At 42.4% G+C, this 18,617-nt stretch overlaps 1 protein-coding gene across 1 annotated transcript in view; it reads left to right on the plus strand.

Annotated features, from left to right (window-relative positions):
* RIT2 (Ras like without CAAX 2) overlaps window positions 1–18,617 on the plus strand; it is a 293,525-nt gene that overhangs the window by 134,391 nt on the left and 140,517 nt on the right. Inside the window, exon 4 of the mRNA XM_019531825.1 lies at window positions 9,678–9,869. Coding sequence (XP_019387370.1) covers window positions 9,678–9,869 — 192 coding nt within the window. The remainder of the gene's footprint in view (window positions 1–9,677; window positions 9,870–18,617) is intronic.

Genomic DNA, 18,617 nt, shown 5'->3' on the forward strand with positions numbered 1-18,617 from the left:
ATATCACTCTTAGTCATTTATCACAGCGGCGGTGGGTTTGGTTCCCTGACCTCCTGTTTTAACTTTGCAAGGCACCATGAGCCCCACTGGGGAGAGTGGCAAGGCTGTATCCCTCATGCGAACTGACAAGGGCTTGTTTGAATCCCCGGCGAGCTGTTGCCTGCCAGCTGCAGTCATTACCTCCACACTGCTGTTTTTCCACTGTTTACTAAAATATAATTACTGAGCTATTAATTCCTTCCCTTTGCCATTTATGATGCATTTTGTGATAAAAGGTGAAAATCGGTTTTATTCTTTCCTGCATACAAATGAGGAGGGGGAAAGGGTTTTATGGCATGCAATAAACCAAAGGCAGTTGGGGTTTTTGAGAGAGAGTTAACAATGAAGCTTGCTTCAGTGGATGCATTTAAGAGAAAATTATAAAGGTGTTTATCCCCAAGGAAGAAACCATTAGCATTAATATGAAAGAAAAAGACAGCTCACTGAGCTGGAGACAGTTGCATTGAGTGCTTTATTGCTAGTGTGGAGAAATGATTTAGTGTTTCCATCCCTGTTTTGGGGTGAATGGGAAGTCGGTGTTGACTCCCAGCTGAGGGATTGTATATTTTCATTATTGAGTATGACAGGGAGGTTTGCCACCTTAAGAAGAGTTCAGTTAATAAAGCCTAGCTTACAGTACAGGTGCAGCAAATTGGCAAATGCATTGTCACTGGAGGCCAGGAAACAGATTAAAAATGGGAACATCAGCACAGGGAAGCTCAATGCTGCAGGGGAGGGGGCAGTCTGAAAGCAAGAGCTGGCTAGTAAGCAGCTACTTAATTGGGAACAAGGGCTGTGTGTGGTTTTTGGGAACTTCTGGGTTATTTTTTTTCAGAGGGAGGAAGAGTTGAAGCAGGAGGAAGTTCTCACGTTTCCTGCCATCTAGCAGGAAGAATCCTTTCCCCCCCGGTCATCTTGACTATCTGGAGCTTGCCTAATTTATAAGCCCTTGTGTTTGTTGTCTCTGGCACCAAGTAAATGGGACATAAAACATTTGCAATACAGGAGGTCCTCAACGTACAACTTTTCGCACTTACAGCATTTCTAAATTGACACCTTGTTTCAACTTTCTGATGTCAGTTTTGCTTTTACAACGCTTGTTTTGGTGTGACGCCATGACAGTGAACAAGCCGCTGTGTCACCCGTCTCCCTGGGGAACATCTGTCCAAACTTCCTTGGACACTTTCTTTAAGAAAGCAGATGAGACTCCAGAAAAACCTGCAGCCAAGACTCCTGAGAAGACTCCAGTCAAGAACCCTTCAAACAGTCCAGCAAAGTCACCTCAAATAAGTCCTTCCAAATCAATAAGATTGTGACTTACAATATAAATACATTAATGTAGCTATATTACTCATCTATAATTGATTGAGTAGAAAATACTGGGTTATTTTTGGTGAAAACAGGGCACTGGGCAATGGTTCAAGAACAAATCTCCCATGTATAACATTGTTTCCTATGGGAAAATTGGTTTCGAGTTACATTTCGACTTAAGACACCATTTTCAGGAACCAGTTATGTCCTAAGTCTGAGGACTGCCTGTATAAAATATATTTGTATAGTCAATAGGGGCAGAAGGTGTGGTGGAAATGAACATACATGTATGATGCCTTTCAGACCACATGTGTGCATGCAGGGCAACAGCTTGTGCCAACCACCCTTTTCCAAGAGTCATTTTATACCACTGCTGGTTGAAAGGGAGTCCCACTGCGGCCTTTAGCTGGCCTTATGTCTGCAGGTTCCTGTGACTGCAGGCAATAAAAGTACTATTCTGGGAAGGGCTTTGGGAATTGGAAGGAAAGATGAGTGAGCACCAAGAGGCCCAAATGCAGGTTGTGATTCATATCCAAATTTTCAAAGTGCAGGCAAGTTGGGCTCTGGTGTTCCAGTTCATATTCACCCGTATGGGTCTGAAGGCATCATGCATGTATCTTCATTTCCACCATGTCCTATGCCCCCACTGACTACAAATGCATATAGCTTTGTTTCTACTCTGGTTTAAATGGGAAAGAGTCTGGCCGAGATGTCAGGGTCTTAAAGAGGACATGCTTAGCACTGCCAAGTTTAATGTCTCAGAACTAGTGAGACAGAGATGTCGCTGATACCCTGACACCATGTAAAAAAGATAAAAAGCCCTTGTGCCTGATTCACTTGGACCCACTATAAGTGGCTCTTTTCCTGCCAGGCTTCTGAAGACAGATCCACAGCCCACGTGTTTGGATAAGACAATACAGATCCGTGCTTTTTCACACATACAAGTTTCTCTTTTATAATGAGGTGAGGAAGGCTTGCTTCCTGTAATTATAAATTGTAAGATACTGACTGATCATTAATCAAGGATCTGATTATTGTAATAATCCATTTCCCCCGCAAGCTGAAAAGGATTCTCATTTACATTGAGGCCCCTTTACATCACGCTGGCACCAACGTCAGAAGAGTATCAAGGGAAATTGCAGGGGTGGAGGTAATGTCAGAGCAAGGTAAAGGAGGCAGTGAAAATGAGAATCGGACCTCCTAGGGTTTACACCAATGCCCCAGTGTTTGCTTGGATCTGTAGCTGAGATTTCATCCAACTCTCCATCTTCCCTGTCAACGGAGTGGCAGATGGCTTAGCTAGGCACAAGTGGCTCCACACCACCTGCTGCACACTTCTTTCATTGTCCTTTGCTGTACAATACCTTTTGTGCTTGATGCTTTCAGACTTGACTTGGGGAGGAGGAGATGGCAGCGAGGGCCAAGTGATGCATAGCTGACATTTGCCACATTGCCTGCTTTGCTTGCCCTAGCAGCCAGTCAGCCGACTGATGCACTTTTGGTCCCCAAACCAGTCCCTGGGTGTAAATAGGCTGGTGTAGACTCAGTTCTGTACCCTGTCAATAATAATGCCAGGCACCTGGCGGTCTTCAGCTGAATGCAGCACCTTCGCACTCTTGGCCCTGTGCTGGGTGCTGCACCTCCTGTTGCAGGGTGTTGATCAAGGGAAATGTATCAACTTTCCTTTGGAATATTGTCTTCCCCTTCCTACCCATCCCCTTTTAGAGACTGACATAACGCCTTGGAAAGGAAAAATAAACTTGTGGCCCCGCAGGGAAATATTTACATCGCAGTACTCACCGAGCCGTTGTGGAGGACTGGAGTAGGGGAAGTCTAAATCCCTGCATTTTTTGGTTGGAATAGGTGCATGTCGGGGTGGGGACAGGGGGACACTCCTGTGTGTGAATGACACTACCAAGTACTAACGTAGCAAGTCCCAGTGGAGCTTCCTGAGAATATTAGAACAATAGAAAATTAGGGCTGGAAGGGACCTCAGGAGTCATCTTGTCCAACCCCCTGCTTAAAGTAGGACCATCCCCAACTTGGTCATCCCAGCCAGGGGTTGTCAAGCTGGGCCTTAAAAACCTCCAAGGATGGAGATCCCACCACCGCTCTAGAAACCCCTTCCCATGCTTCACCACCCTCCTAGAGAGGAAGTTGTTCCTAATATCCAACTCAAACCTCCCTTGCTGCAACGTGGGCCTATTGTTCCTTGTCCTGCCCCCACCGTCAGCTCAATCCAGCTCAATCCTCTGTGCAGCCCCCCTGCAGGCAGTTGAAGGCTGCTTCCAACCCTGCTATCATATCCATATGAGTAAGTACTCATCAGCCCTGGGTAAGGAAGCTTTCTTAAAAATCCATTTGCTGGTAACAAATCATGAAATTTGTACCAGAAAAATCTCACAAGAGCTGATAAAAGCCTCCTGTTTCTCATGATGAAATGTGTACACTGGCAACGGATACTTCACCACGGTTGTCTTCACAGCCCATGTTCCTTGTTTTGCGACTGTATGTTTCCATTTGTTGGTTGATGGATTTCTCCCCTGCCCCGTGCTGCTTGTGCCCTTTTTGTTCATTTTATCCTTGTTTGTTCATTGCTGTAGACAAACAATGCCGCAGCTCTTTCTAAGGAAGGCCCCTGTGTTTTCTATAAATGTGAAAAAAGTTCCTAATAAGAATGACCCCTCTGGTAATCAGGGAGACAGCTTTGATTAAGAACATCTGTTAGCAGATTCCCAGTCCGAAAGTCAGGCCGAACACAAGACAGGAAGATATAGAAAGTGGCGTTTCTCAAACTGTGAGGATGGCCTCCCTGGGGAGGCTCTGACCTCTTCCAGAAGAGGTATAAGCCAAGATCAAAAGAGAGAAAAAAAAAAGAAAGAACAGACATGAAATGTGCAGCGTATGTGTAAGTTGGAAATTGTGTTGGCTTTTGTTTTGAATGCACTGTCTTTTTACATTTTTACAAACTCGGCTTCTAATCATTTTCTCTTGTGGCTATAGCAGGATATAAAAGAAGAACAAGCTTGAGTCTCTTGGAGGCTGCTGTCATTTTATTTTTATCTTTCTTTAATTTGACTAGTGATTGGGACCCCAAACTGGCTACAGAAGCCCTGGGGCCAGTACTTACCGCTGTCTGTGTTTTGTAGGGCAGCCTAAATAACTCTCCTCTCTTACGCCCTTCCTCTCTGGTCAAACTGGGATAACGGCATAGACTATTTAAAGCTTTTTCGGTTTATGGGGAGAAAAAGAGACCTATGTAAGCGGTAGTTGTCATACTGGAAGAAAAGAAAGTCTGAAAGTTGCGGTGTCCTCTTGGTATAGATCCAAAAAGATAAAGGGAGTTTTCTTTCCTACTCTGCTGAGTTGATTTCTCTCCAAATAGCTAGCAAGTACTGTGTACCAAACGCTGAATATTTCTGATTAAGAGACCATTTCTTGAGTAAACCCCAAGAGAAAATGACCCAAGAAATGACTTCCCTAACAACAGATGGTTCTAGGTGAATATTTAAGGTATAGTTTTCCCTGAAAATATTTTCAAGACATGAAGACAAAGAGATAGAGAGGGGTAGAATTAGAAATCTTCATTTGCATGAGGATGGTCCCACATGCACATTTTCAGAGAAAAAAGAAAGACTGTAGCCACAGAGCACCCAAGTACTGCCCTTCTACTGCTTTTTCCCCAGGGGTGCATCCCCACAAATGCTCACGTGTGTTTCTCCAGGGACAAATAGCAGTGGCACATTGTTGTGCCGCTGGTACTTTTCTCCAGAAAATGCCCCTGCATACACACCACGGGGCATGGCAAATGCCCCCAGTGTGACAGGGGAGGCTGGGGCCAGTCCCTGGGCTGACCCCAGAAGCCTTACTTAGGGTCCTGGGGGTCTCCTAGGGCTGCAGTGGCAGGAATCCAGGCTGGAGTGTGGCTCTGGGGTTTGGCTCTAGTTGTGGCCAGCACATGTTGCAGCCACGTGTGCTGCATGACTTTTTTGTTGTTGCATTTGAATTAGATACCAGGGTTTCCCAGTATCTCATTTGGGCTCCACACTGCAAATACACAGCGTGGAGAATGTTTTCACATGTGCCATGTGCATTTTGCGGTGCCACAAAATGCACATTACCACTTGTGGGGCCGTGGCCCAGGAGTACCTAAAAACTTTAGCTGCTTGATTCACACATGAACTCCAAACTCTGAAGGAGAATATAGCATGCATACAGCATTCTTTGTTGGCAAAATGGAACTGAGCAGATCATAGGAAATATTTTTTATTGCTGGATTATCATCTTTCTGGTTGGACCAGAAGCACTACAACGAGCTTGTCTTGTGCCACGTGCTCCCACAGTGTCTTGGTACCTCTGAAATAGCATTGCTGTTATGAATCATTCAAAGTACTGGCCTAGTGCCTGTTTACAGATATGGCAAGTACCAGGCATTTCAAAGGAAGTTGTAGGAAGCCCTACAGTAACTATGATTGAATATTTAATGTATTACCTACTGGGGAACTTACTCCGTGCAGCATGGTGTTTTATAGCTGTTCCCTCCCCTCCAATACATTGCAATGTGAAAAAGAAGGGAAAATGAAGCTTGTATGTACTTCTTCCTGCCTTAAAAATTGTGGATGTTTCTAGCCAGAGCTGCTGTTTCTTATGCTGATCTGCTGCACGCATCCTGAATTGGAAAATGCTTTCATTTCAAAAGAGTTCCTATCCTTCTTTTTTCAGAGATCTCCTAGTCATAATACACATGAGAATATTAGAATCTGATGGCAAGTCGCAAAGTGCTATAAGCACAGCAAATCTGCACTTTGATTCGCAGAACTGATTTCCTTTTGAAGAGGTGTGATTTCCTCCTGTCTCTGCTGTTTTGCATTTACTGACATGGAAATGTTTCAGTTCTTCTCCTCATGAGTAACACATGGCATCGAGTTATGTTCCTGAATAATTAACCCAAAAGCCACATTTATAGCAGGAAGCAATTAAGGAAGATATTACCATGCAGGATTTATAGATGCATTGTTGGCTAATTTAAAAGAAGCAAAGAAAATATTAAGTTAAAAGTGCTGAACCACTTGTAAAATTTCCCAGGTCCTTAGATCTGGATTCTTCTCTGGACTTCCATAGGCCTATTGAAATGAAAGCTTGGCTCATATATGAAAAAGGAGGGGACATATGAAATTATATGGCACAAGAGCTCAATTAAAATTTCATCAAAGAGTTTTAGATATTTTTGTTTTGGTCCTTTCTCTTGTGAAATATGGAATTTATAGTTCCTCATGTGTTTTGTAGATCATTCCCCTCACTAACATAAGCTGTTTTATGCAGACCATAGTGATTTGACATAAAAAGTACACAAATGCAAAATGCTATGAAAATCTGAGTCTATTTTCTTTTTAAATTTAGTATTCTGTGATTCGAGAATCAGCAAATGGACAAAAGGGTAGAGATGAGGTTTGTGACAAACAGCATCAAAAAGGAAAGAACAGAAATAATTTCCTCAATTAATTGAGTTAACTACACATAAACAGGTGGCCATTCCCAATCCAGTCTGCAGAGAATAATTACAAACATACAAAACGTGCATACAAAACACAACAAAAAAAATCACTGTGAGCATGGCACTAAGGTATTTTGGCTGTTTGGTGCAATAAATCATCAGCAATAACATGCCATAATAAATAACTACAGAAATAAACTCATTCATATCCTTAAAGTAATCATTATGCATACTGCCTTTCCCGTAAATAAAAAAAGAGGTGTAGATTAGATAAGTTCTGGAAAAATACTTAAGTGACTTTGGTAGACTTGTCTTGTTTGAGTTTTCATCAAAGTACTGTGGGGACATTACCTGAAGCCACGGCAAAAATTTGTTATCAGGAGAGATATTTTGCTCCTAGATTGGGGAGGTGGGGGTGGGGCGGGGATCCCATTGGCTTCATTTTGATCCTGTTTACTTATTTAGCTTTTCCCCAACTGTAGTCAATGACCTGAATCCCTTTACATTCATATGAGAAACCTCATTGTCTTCAACAGCATTGCTCAGGTGTAAAATCTGAAGTCAGTCACAAATATTCTGATGAGCTGATTTCTATTAGAAAGTGCTGATTTGACCAAATAGAAATGTTGCATGGGAAAATGTTATGTTGTCACAATGTTTAATGAAAAATGAGCAATGTTTTATTTGAATAAAGTCAAAGCACTTATTGCTAGAGCTGTGCAAACTTTTGGGTGCTGATTCAGTCGCCAAATCTCCAAATCCAAATCGAACCAGGAGACCAATAAAAAGGTCCAAATCAATTCAAAATTCTCTGAATTGATTTGGAAACGATTTGGAGAGCTTCGGAGATTCAGGAAGTCCCCAGCTGCCATCATAGGGAGCTGGACCCAGACTCCGTGCCAGTAAGTGGGAGGGGAGGGGGCTGAAGAAGGAGCATGGGTGGAGGTGGGGTCAGATCTGCTCAGGTCCCTTCAGACCCTACCGACTATGAGCCCCACCAGGCCCCATCCCCTGCCTGCTCCCCCATCCCCCCCAAGTGCCCCCTGACTCCTGTCTGCTCTCCCAGCCCACCCCGAAATTGGCCGAATCTGAATCCAAAGTGAATACTAGCCACTTTGCACAGGCCTACTTATTACTACGGTATATTATTACAATATAATTCTGCTTTGGTATTCATTGAATGTTTTCATAGGCACATTTTGAGTGAAAACCTGGTATTAATTTGCTATTTTGGAACTTAGTATAGGAACCTTCTCCTTTGGGAGACTTTGAAATCTATGTTAGCAACCCTTGGTTAAAGTATGGGTCATTGATAAAGAAGAATGGTGAACATTAAGTATAGATCTATTTATAGTGGGAAATGGTAATCAATATGACCTAGTTTAAAATACTTGGACAGACTTTACATTGAGGTTCTAAAAGGGGCATAAGTAATCTAATTGTCCATTTCCCATTGATTTTTTTCAGCATGAGTTGGGTACTTGTCATTTGAAAATCTTATCTGTAAATCTCAAGCAAGAGGAAAATTCAGGACATTACCTGTCCCTTAGCTCATAGAGGCATTCTAACATTTATACATGAATTCCCAACTCTGTTGGATGCTCTGAAGTTGCAAATCTCCTCTGAACTGGTTTGTCAAGAGAATTCTTGTTCCAATCTGCCATTGCCACGGCATTTGAGGCTCTTCCACTTCTTTACTCTGAGCCATGTTCAAGACAAATGCATAACAGTGAAGGTGAAACTTGCCTTAAAACATGATCAAGTGACAATATCCAGGTCCAGCTTTTGACAAAAAAAGCTAAGCTTGAGGCATTAAGAACTGGGGGATTTGAAGAACGCCACCTAGATATTGTATTGAAATGAAAGTTAACCAAAATATCTAATGCAGCAAGAAGTTTGGACCAATTCCTAGTGTGAACTAGCCCATCTCTTAGTGATAGCATCTTACACTGGAATGGAAACTCTGCTGCTTCAGGAAGTTCTTAGATGTACAGAATCTTTGAAGAATACTCTGCCCCCACCCCAAGAAGTCATTTCATTTAGTGATTAATCCAAAACTCATTGAAGTCAATAGAGGTCTCCCCTTTGACATCCCTGGGTCTTGGATCAGATAAATAGGACTTCAGACCTGAATCTCATATATTTAAGAAGCAATATTGGAGCGGGGGTGCAGCTTTTCATGCTGCAAGGATGTGGTTGAAGAGAGGTTTAGGTGAGTATACATGATCATTTGGGGTAGGGAGTCAAAAGTGATCAGATAGGATTCCTACCTCCTTGCTCCCTTGTGTGCTCTTAGCTAAGAAACAGGTGTGCCTGAACCATGTTGCCTAGAGTGGGGGGCCTGGACTCGATGATCTGCAAGCTCTCTTTCAGCCCCTAACGATCTACGCATCTGTGAATATATGTTAGCCCGGTGGCCATTAGGCTTGGCTGGATCTTTCTTCATGCTATGTTTCTTATGCCATCCAATGTGTTGCTACTCCTGTAGGCTCCAGGATGCAGACATGTTGTGGAAAGACCTAGAAAAAAAAATGGAGATTGAGGAGTAATAGGGATCTATATAAATAAACTGATATTCTGAGAAGACAGATTGGCTGTGTGCAAGAAAGAAACTGCCTAAGAGAAAATTTGGTGGTGAATTATCCAGGGAAAAGTTGCAGTCTCAGTCCCTGAAGGATGCCTAATTTATTTATTTTTTTTAATCTAAGCACAAGTTAAAATAGTAAATAAACAATTTAAATTTACCTTGGAAGAACACTCTCAGCAAGTCCACTATTTATAGTTGGATTATTTTATTTGCTAAATTATAGAGCATGTCGTTCTTACTCTGCAGGCAGAATTCACAGCCATGAGGGACCAATATATGCGAGGTGGAGAGGGCTTCATTATCTGCTATTCCATCACGGACCGCCAATCTTTTCAGGAGGCAGCAGAGTTTAAGGAGCTCATTTATCGTGTCCGGCACACCTACGACATCCCCTTGGTGCTGGTGGGAAACAAAATAGATCTTGAGGAATTCAGGCAGGTAAGTGAAGTCTCTGCCTGGTGTCTTTTTTTTCCCCTTCATCGCTTCAGGATTTTTTGCAGCAGTTCAGTATTATCGAGAATGACTGACACAAACCAGGCCTTAATCACGGAGCAGTGCACCGAGATTTTTAATAAATTAAGGTGTTGACAACTGTGTTCCCTCAGATAACACTTTTTTTTTTATATCCCGAAGGAGCCCAGTTCATTCAGGTTCATGACTAGCAAGTCAGGTTGTTGGTTTTTTTATGCATTTCCTCTTGTAAACGAGTCATGTTATTTGAATTGGACATTGCTGATATGGGAATAGAACAGGTCAGGCATTCTGAAGGAAAGTATCAATTTGTTGAATGCCAAACTTTTGGGGAAAATGGACAGGTTTTAATGAGAGGTTTCTATCTTGTCGAGGATGAAAAGAAATCCTGATCCAAATGAGAAAGAGATGCCTCTGAGTGGAAACACGATGCCTTCAGGGTCAGGGTATTCTCCTTCGGTGTAGAGACTTAAATTTAAATTCCTGCGGTGCTTGATTTATGTGAGGAACTGATGTCTATCACATTGCAAATGGGTGCCCTCATTACCATGATATTGGTACTCGAGTGTAGCTCTCTTTTAGGGTCTCTGGAGGATGTTCTAATTTCTTTCTCTGTCTGGTTTGGGTTTTATTTGATTGTTTTTGAACCCCCCACCCCCAAGAATAAACTCCACCCCCCCACAAATACCCCTACATCCTGAAAGATCTTGGTTCAAAAAATGTTCCTATAATGAGAACCGTTTCCATATGGAAACCCCATGATGTGTAGGCAGAGTAGAATTACACTTTAAATGAGCGACATAATTTGGATATAGAACACGTATCCCAGGCTAATAAAGTGCTATCTTCTAGTTCACGAGCATCTGTGCTCACATGATTATCCCTCTCCTTTTCACCACTTGAGCACTGTCACTCCCCTCATGTCTTCCCTTTCTTTCCCTTAGAAAATCAAAAGCAACGTTAAGATGGGAATTAGTTTGGAAGCTCTGATGAGGTGCATTTAAGGAGTTTCACATCTGTTTCCAGACCATTGACTTTCTCCCTAAATCAGACTGTGACAAAACCTTAATGGTGACAATCCAATTGTAGCTTAATGCTCAGCTTGAGACCTTGAAGAACAATATTGTGGTAATGCTTAGTATAATAAAGTAACTCTTGAGGCACAATATACATCAGGTGGGGGAAGGGACATGAATGCCATCTTTCCATTAAGGTAATGCATCATTACATATGGCACAGATGTCAACTTAATGCATTGGATTTGCATATCTACTGTTTTATATAGATCAGGTTTTCAGCAACTCATATACTGTAATTATATTTGTTGTTCATTATGAAGGTTTCTCTCCCAATTATCTCTACAGCTTCCTGCTTTTAAGTAGAGGCTTTATTGAAGGTTCATATTTACATTATTTTGGGTGCAGATATGGGCTCATTGTGCTTAGTCCTGCCAAAATTCTCCCTTACCAAGGAAGTTAGTGATTCAAAATATTTAGAGCTAGGCCTGAATCTGAACTTTTATCCAAACATCCTCTTACTGTTGATGGACTTTAGATTCCAGTGTGACTGCTCCCAGTTATATCGCTATTGGGCACAAGCAAAATCTCTTTTCTGCTCTAAATATTACGAATGTTGGGATACAGCTGAGAAATACTGAAGTTTCATACCTCCCTTTAAAAATGTTTTGCCATCAGCTCATGAAAAACAACCAAATAATAATATCAATGTGGTTGTTTCAAAATCCCTTTGGTTTCGGTTAGGAACTTACACAATCTCATAAATAAACTGATTTGACCATCTGTGCTGTGAATGTTGGTGAAAATGTTATTGCAAATCTCTATCCATGGAAGTTTTTAAGAACATGTTAGATGCACACTTGTTTCAGATTGGGATGATCCTGCTTTGAGAAGGGGATTGTATTAGTGGTCCCTTCCAGCCCTACTTTTCTAGAATTCTGGGTGATATAATGCGATGTTGCTCTGGAGTATGGAGAGACAGGCATAGTACAGCAAATATATTATATCTGTAAGATACAGAGATAAGCTAGTATAACTTCCATACACTCTGTGCTAGGAGTGGTCACTCTCCACATTTGAAAAGGAAACTACAGATGAAATCTCAGACCAATACAGGAAGAGTGCTACTAGGACTACTGTTTTGACATAAGACACAAAAGATGATATTAGTGGTCAATGAACATTCTGGTTAAAAATTTCAAAAGCACCTAAGGAGCTTGGAAGCTTTAACAACATTTTCCAAAATGAGTTTGATTAATTGGGCATGCCTATATGTGCTTTTTTTTTCTTTTCCCCCAAGGTACAATTAGCCTAAAATTGTGATTTTTAAGGTGCATTAAGGGCGCAGGTCTATCTGTGCACACTCTTAAAATTGCACCTTATAAATCACAATTTTAGGCTAATCATACCTAAATTTGATACCTGCATTATGCATAAAGCAGGTATCAAATATAAGCGCAAATAGTTAAGGCACCTTAAGGGACATATAGTTGCCTTAAGGTGGCTTAAGACTGTGCATGTTGACAGAGTGGGCTGGAGCCAAGCCCACAGGGCTCCACGCTGCCTTCTGGAGTTGCCAAGAAGACATGGCAAGTACTGTTCTCCAAGATGCAGACAGCAGAGCTGGAGTGGCGGTTCCTGCAGCAGTGGCACCTGTTGGTATGTCGACTGACCAAGCTGTGCCGGTGCAGGTCGCACACATTGAAGTAGGAGTGCCTGTCCAAGCCACACACAGCACTGTCCTCCTTGCACTTATGCACACCTGTGTCCTCCACCAGCCCCTTGCCACCTGCCTGGCTGATGCACACCAGCCCCAGGCCACAGTGGGGGCCCTGCACTTCACCAGCACCCTACCAGCTGCAGGGCTCCCCATGGCCTCAGCTCTGGCCCACTCTCCACTGATGCTGGGGAGGCAGAAACATGGGGTAGGGGTTACAGTTGGGGCCAGAGCTGGGTTGCACTGCCCAACTATACAGCCTCAGGCTGGGGGAGGTGGGGCTGTTCTGGGTGCTACACAAGGCAGGCTGCAAATACGTTCACCCAGCAATTCACATTAAGGTGCCTTAAGGTATGCAAGTGTAGATGAGTACATAAATTGCCTTAATGCACCTTTAGGTGCATTCAGTTTAGTTGTGCAGAAATTCCCGGGTAGACATGCCCACTGAGTATGAAAGACAACACTGTTCTGAGACATGCCACACCTGTTCCACACCCCAAATCAGAAGCACTATAGCTGTGACAGGAAAATAATGCACCACAATATGCTAAGAGAAGCATTATTACTACACCTGCATAATGGCACTAGTAGAGCTACATTACTTCCAGTTTGGAAGCTGGCATTCATGGACTGAGCACAAAGTGTCTCCACAATGCTTTATTGTACCAGATAGACTTACCCTTAGGGCCTTGCTATATGCTCAAATTAAAGCTGGGTAGAAACAACCTATAGAGTTGTGACAGATTTCCAAGCACCAACTTGGCTCTTTTATAGCTGGATAATCATTTTAAACATGTGATAATTGGAAACTCTGTCTAACAAATGTAGGTTGCTTTTAAAATATTACGTTGAGACAGCATCTTTTAAGTCCCCTCTCCCTGCCCCCACTGGGAAAATGCCCCTTTATTAATACAAAATTGTGTATACAAATGACTGCTTTTATGTCTTTGTACAATATTTTAGGATTTTTTCCCCTCAACATCTTTCATTTGTTGATCATCAACCCCCTCCCCTTTTTTAAATAGGTAAATTTTGGCCCTGCAAAACCAAGGCCACAATAAATTTTAAATGCTTTAATCTAATTTCCTATTCTTGCCACCAGTCATACCTCTAGATACTTTTGAAATAATTTTGCAAAAGAACTATGCTCAGAGGACAAACATGGGTTTTAACACTATTAGATCTATTAGCTACAATTCATACTAATGATCACAAAGTTATTCTGATCCACATGCTAAATATAAGAGGAATATGTGGAGGCATGTTCATTCAGTGGATGGCGTGATAAAACCAGGAACAAGTGACCGAGGTTTGTTTGCACAAAATATACATAATACCTTTGTCACTTGTTCCTATTATGCCTTTAATTGAATGTGTAGTGTGCATGGTGTGCTCCCTGCAGCTGGGAGCCTCATGGACTGATCAGAGCTCCCAGCCACAAGAGTGAAGATTGCCAGTGTAGGGGGAGCCAGGGATCATGATGACATGATGGGATCTGATGGTACATCACTCACTTATACCTCCTGCCATGTACGTGTGGCATTGCAGGAAACACGATTATTAGGCTGATGTAGCAGATCCCATTCCCTTAAAAAAAAATATATCTGCTAGTGGTCATAGGTTTTACTCAGTGTAACATCACAACATGATACAGGAGGGAAAGAAGCATTAGATGGCTGAAATTTGCTGGCTTAGGCCTTAGTCCAGTAAAGTAGTTAAGTATGGGCCCAGTGGGCTCCAGGGAGACTGTATCTGCGTAAGTCTGACATATCACTCCCTGTATAAGGAATGGACACTGCCAAAATGTGTAGTGGTGAATTTGCATATGCTTAAAGTCAGGAACATGTTAAATAGGTTTGCTGAAGTGGAATCTTAATCCTGTCCATGGAGCTATATACTACAACCATGGCTGTGTTAAAATGGTTGTATAGAGAGGAATGAAGTGTAGCCTCTGCTGACTATACCCAGCAATGAAATCCATCCCTTCACTCAAATGAAGAACAGCTATGGTTTAACAATGCCAAGCAGTATGACAAAACCTACTAGAGCAGATAATGAGGAAGACAGAGGTACCCAATTAAAACTACTGGGAGAATTTTAGGTAGGCAGAATGCAATTAACCAAACTGAAGTTTGTCCAGGGCACTGGGGCAAACACCGCCACTTTTGCTGATGTCTTTTTTTCCCCATTCTCAAGTAATTAAAAATACCGTAATATTACTCAGTGTTTGGAAATGTACATTAATGTTTTCTGGCATTTGGCTCCATTTAACAACACTTTCCTAACACTCAAACAGGCTATAGGAGCTGGGTCAGACAAAGCCAGTATTTGAAATGCAATCCTCTACCTAATGCAATTAATGATGTAAGTTGCCTGCCTCAAACCTATCAACGGTGCCACAAGAACAAAACTGATATGCAATTAAGATTAACCATAAAGGCAACACTATTAAAAATGAACCTTGTTATTTTGAAATAGTGGGGTTTTTTTTCTTTTCTGATGGTCTCGGTGAAAGTATTATTGTTGTTTGTGGCTATGTCTTGTCACTGTTAAATGAGTCTCATTACAGTCCCTAGGAACATTGCTTTGTATGTATTCCTTCTTGTAACAAATTGGTATTTTAAGATCTTAAAGAATAAACCCTTTGTGTTACTATGTTGTGAGTTCAGCAGCAACACTCCTGGGTTGAACTAATAGTTATTTATTGTTATAATTCTCTGGAATCATATCCAGGTGCATCTTAACGATTGCCCTCAATATATGTATGCAAAACTTATTCTTGCTCTGTCTCTGACTTGACCCAGTCCAGTGCTGTTGAGAGAGAGAAACTGGCTCCTCGTGGCAGAGGCAATGGAGTCCCCAGTGCTGCAAAACTGCCACAAGCAAACTGACCCCTGCAGCATTGAACACAAGGGCTTTGGCCTTGAAGGGACAGTGGCTAGGAAACCACAATAACACATCACTTGTGTTTTTCTCTGAATACCATGAACATCTGACTGGAAAACAAACTCACAAGTTCCTGAGTTGCTGTGTTCTTATACACGGTTATCTCACAGTTCTCAAGCCCTGTTTCATTGTTAGTATTGCCATCATCCTTACACAGCAAAGAAAGCAGATGCCTTATTAAAGGGTTTGATCCCATAGCCCCATTTTAATTCATTAAAGCACTTAAGCACATGCTTAACTTGAAGACTATGAGAATATCACATCAAAGCTGTTAAACCACACAGCGGCTTAGAATTAAACACGCGTTTACATGCCTTGTTGGATCAGATTAAAGACTGAAACTTTATAGCATGACTTCCAAAGGTACTTAAACACTCAGAGAAGCAGAGAAGGTTTTTAGAAGCAAATGACCAAATTAGGTGTTTCTTTCTCATTGATTACAATGGTATTTAGGCACCTAACTCAGGTCTCCTATGTTCAAGACAAATGCATCGCCTACCAGGCATTACGGCCACCACCTTCATTCTGAATCTGTAAACAAGAGTTCAGTATATAGTAATCTCAGAGGTGTGACTACATGTTACAAGTTGGCAGTGAATGGAGAGACATAATGGATAGCTTGAGAAGGTAGGAAGTACAGCACACTCCTGTACTTCAGCAGCTCTCTTGGGCTACGTCTGCGGGTCTCTGGGCTTTTGCATCACCCTTTGGAGGCACTTTATATGCTTCCTTTTCTGCAGAGAAGGCTCAGAAACATAAATCTGTTTTCCTTCAGGCACCTTCAAAGTCTCTCCTTTGGCTCTGTGGGGGATCTGGATGCCTAGCTATTTCATTTTAATCTCTCTTCTAAGCCAGAAGCTCAAAAGTTAAGTGTTATCCTGCCTAAGCCTAGGCACATACTGAGAAAATATGGATACTGCCCCTGGTCCCAGAACAGAATCCACAACTCTGCACCAGGCTCTTAGTCTCAGCTCTTCTATACAATATATGGGAAAGGAACTACCTCAAGTCAGCCAATGGGAAACACTAAAAACAGGCTGTGCCTTTATCCTACCCTTCTGCTCTTCCTAGAGATGCCTTCCTCCATTGGGGATACATAGCTTGGACCACTCCAAGATTTCACTCCCCACTCTAGGGCCTTTTATATATTTAATCCAAAACTTGTTTAAGGCAAAATACAGGACAATAAATGCCTAATTAGATACCAATTTAATTCCAGTTGACTTGTTATAATTATGTCATTAGATTAATAAAGATAGCCTTTGCATGCCTTTTAAATGTCATTAGATTATTAGAGACATTGAAGGCCAGATTCTCAGCTGGTATAACTTGGCACAGATGCATGTGTTTCACTGCAGCTTTGCCAATTTGTACCAGCAGAGGATCTGGCTCTTAAAGAGGTTCAAAAGCCAGGTAATAGATAAATATTTAATTAATCTAATTAAAACAGATTAATCCTTTAAAAAGATATAATAAACAAGTGGTACCATTTGAACATAGATTAAGTGCCTTATTAAGTCTAAATTGCATTTAATTAATTAATTTAAAACACATTTAGAAATAAGGCACTGTAATGTTGTTGAAAGCTGTCAGATTAATACTTAAGGAAGATTGAAGAATGTGCCCAGAGCAGACTGCATTTATCAGCCCTCTGAACGTGAACCCCAGCCATACTGTGGGTAACCCCGCTGTGAGTTTTCCTCTTCATTGTTGCTTAGATCTGCACTGGAGAGAATAGCAGTAGGGTCACAAGGGCAGATCGTGCTTTATTCAGTCTTTGGCCTCTGTGGGAAGCCTGTCAGCCAAGGTGTTGGTTTTTCTAAGGCAGTGCTAGACCTGCCATGAGTTATGCACTTGTTTACTTTTCCACACATGAGTAATCTCATTGGCTGCAGACGTAAATCTTCAGAGGATCAGTGCCTGTGATTATACCACTCCTTCCTTTTCCACCAGGAATATATGAGAGCGCTCATTTAAACTGAACAGTGGCTCAGCTCCTGATGGGTAAATGAGGCACCTAAGCAGGATTTAGGCTGAACTGAGCCATGGAATGATCCAAAATTTGCCCAGTCTAGTAGCTGCAGAACTCATGAGGTATCTAAATTGTTGGTGTGCAACTGTCTCCCCCCATCTCGTATATAGCAATCTTGTGGTTACAGCACCCATCCTAGAAAGGATGCTGAACTTTCATTTCAACCTAGGAGAACTTTTACAATCTCCGCTCTCTCCTATGCCTGGTGAAGGGTGAGAGTGCCCAAAAGCTTGCAAATATATAAAATAATTTGTTTGTAACTGTCTAGTTGATATAGTAAAAAATATCACCTCTTCCTTGAGTTTTGATTCTTTTTGCCTCTAGACCAGGGGCGGGCAATTATTTTGGACGCAGGGCTGCTTACTGAGTTCTGGCAAACCATCGAGGGCTGCATGACAGACAGCCAGGGACATATAAATATTTATTTTCTACATTTTTTAGGGGCCCTGCGGGATGGTTAGAAAGGCCTGGTGGGCCACATCTCGCCCACGGGTTGCATGTTGCCCACCCCTGCTCTAGACCACTATGGTAGGCCTATGTGAAGTGGCTAGTATTCGTTTCGCATTTGAATTAGGCCAATTCGGGGGAGAGTGACGAATCTCTGAATCACACAGGCCCATCCCCCGCCCTCTCTCTCAGCCCAGCAATGGCTGCCCCGCCCACCCCAGCTTCCTGCACTTCGGGGGAAAAAAAGCCCCCACTCACTGTGTGATGCCAGGTGGGGGGATGATCCCTGCTGCCCCCCACAGCCCCATGCTGCATGGGGGGTTCTGTACAAATCCCCTGGCCTCCCCCACTGTCCGAGCCCCAGCCCTTTAAGTAACCCCCCCCCCAAACCCTGAACTCACCTGTTCCTGCCCAGTGGGGGCAATCCCTGCTTCCCCCCCCACTTCCCCATGCTGTGTGGGGGCTTTTCCATTAGCCCCCCAAAGTCCCAAGGCTGCTGAGCCCAAGTTTTTTCTGTTTTTTTTTTTTCTTAAAGCACTGCAACTGGGGCAGATGGG

The sequence above is a fragment of the Crocodylus porosus genome, unplaced genomic scaffold (assembly GCF_001723895.1).
Source record: "Crocodylus porosus isolate Cpor-Errol unplaced genomic scaffold, CroPor_comp1, whole genome shotgun sequence".
Classification (NCBI taxonomy): domain Eukaryota; kingdom Metazoa; phylum Chordata; order Crocodylia; family Crocodylidae; genus Crocodylus; species Crocodylus porosus.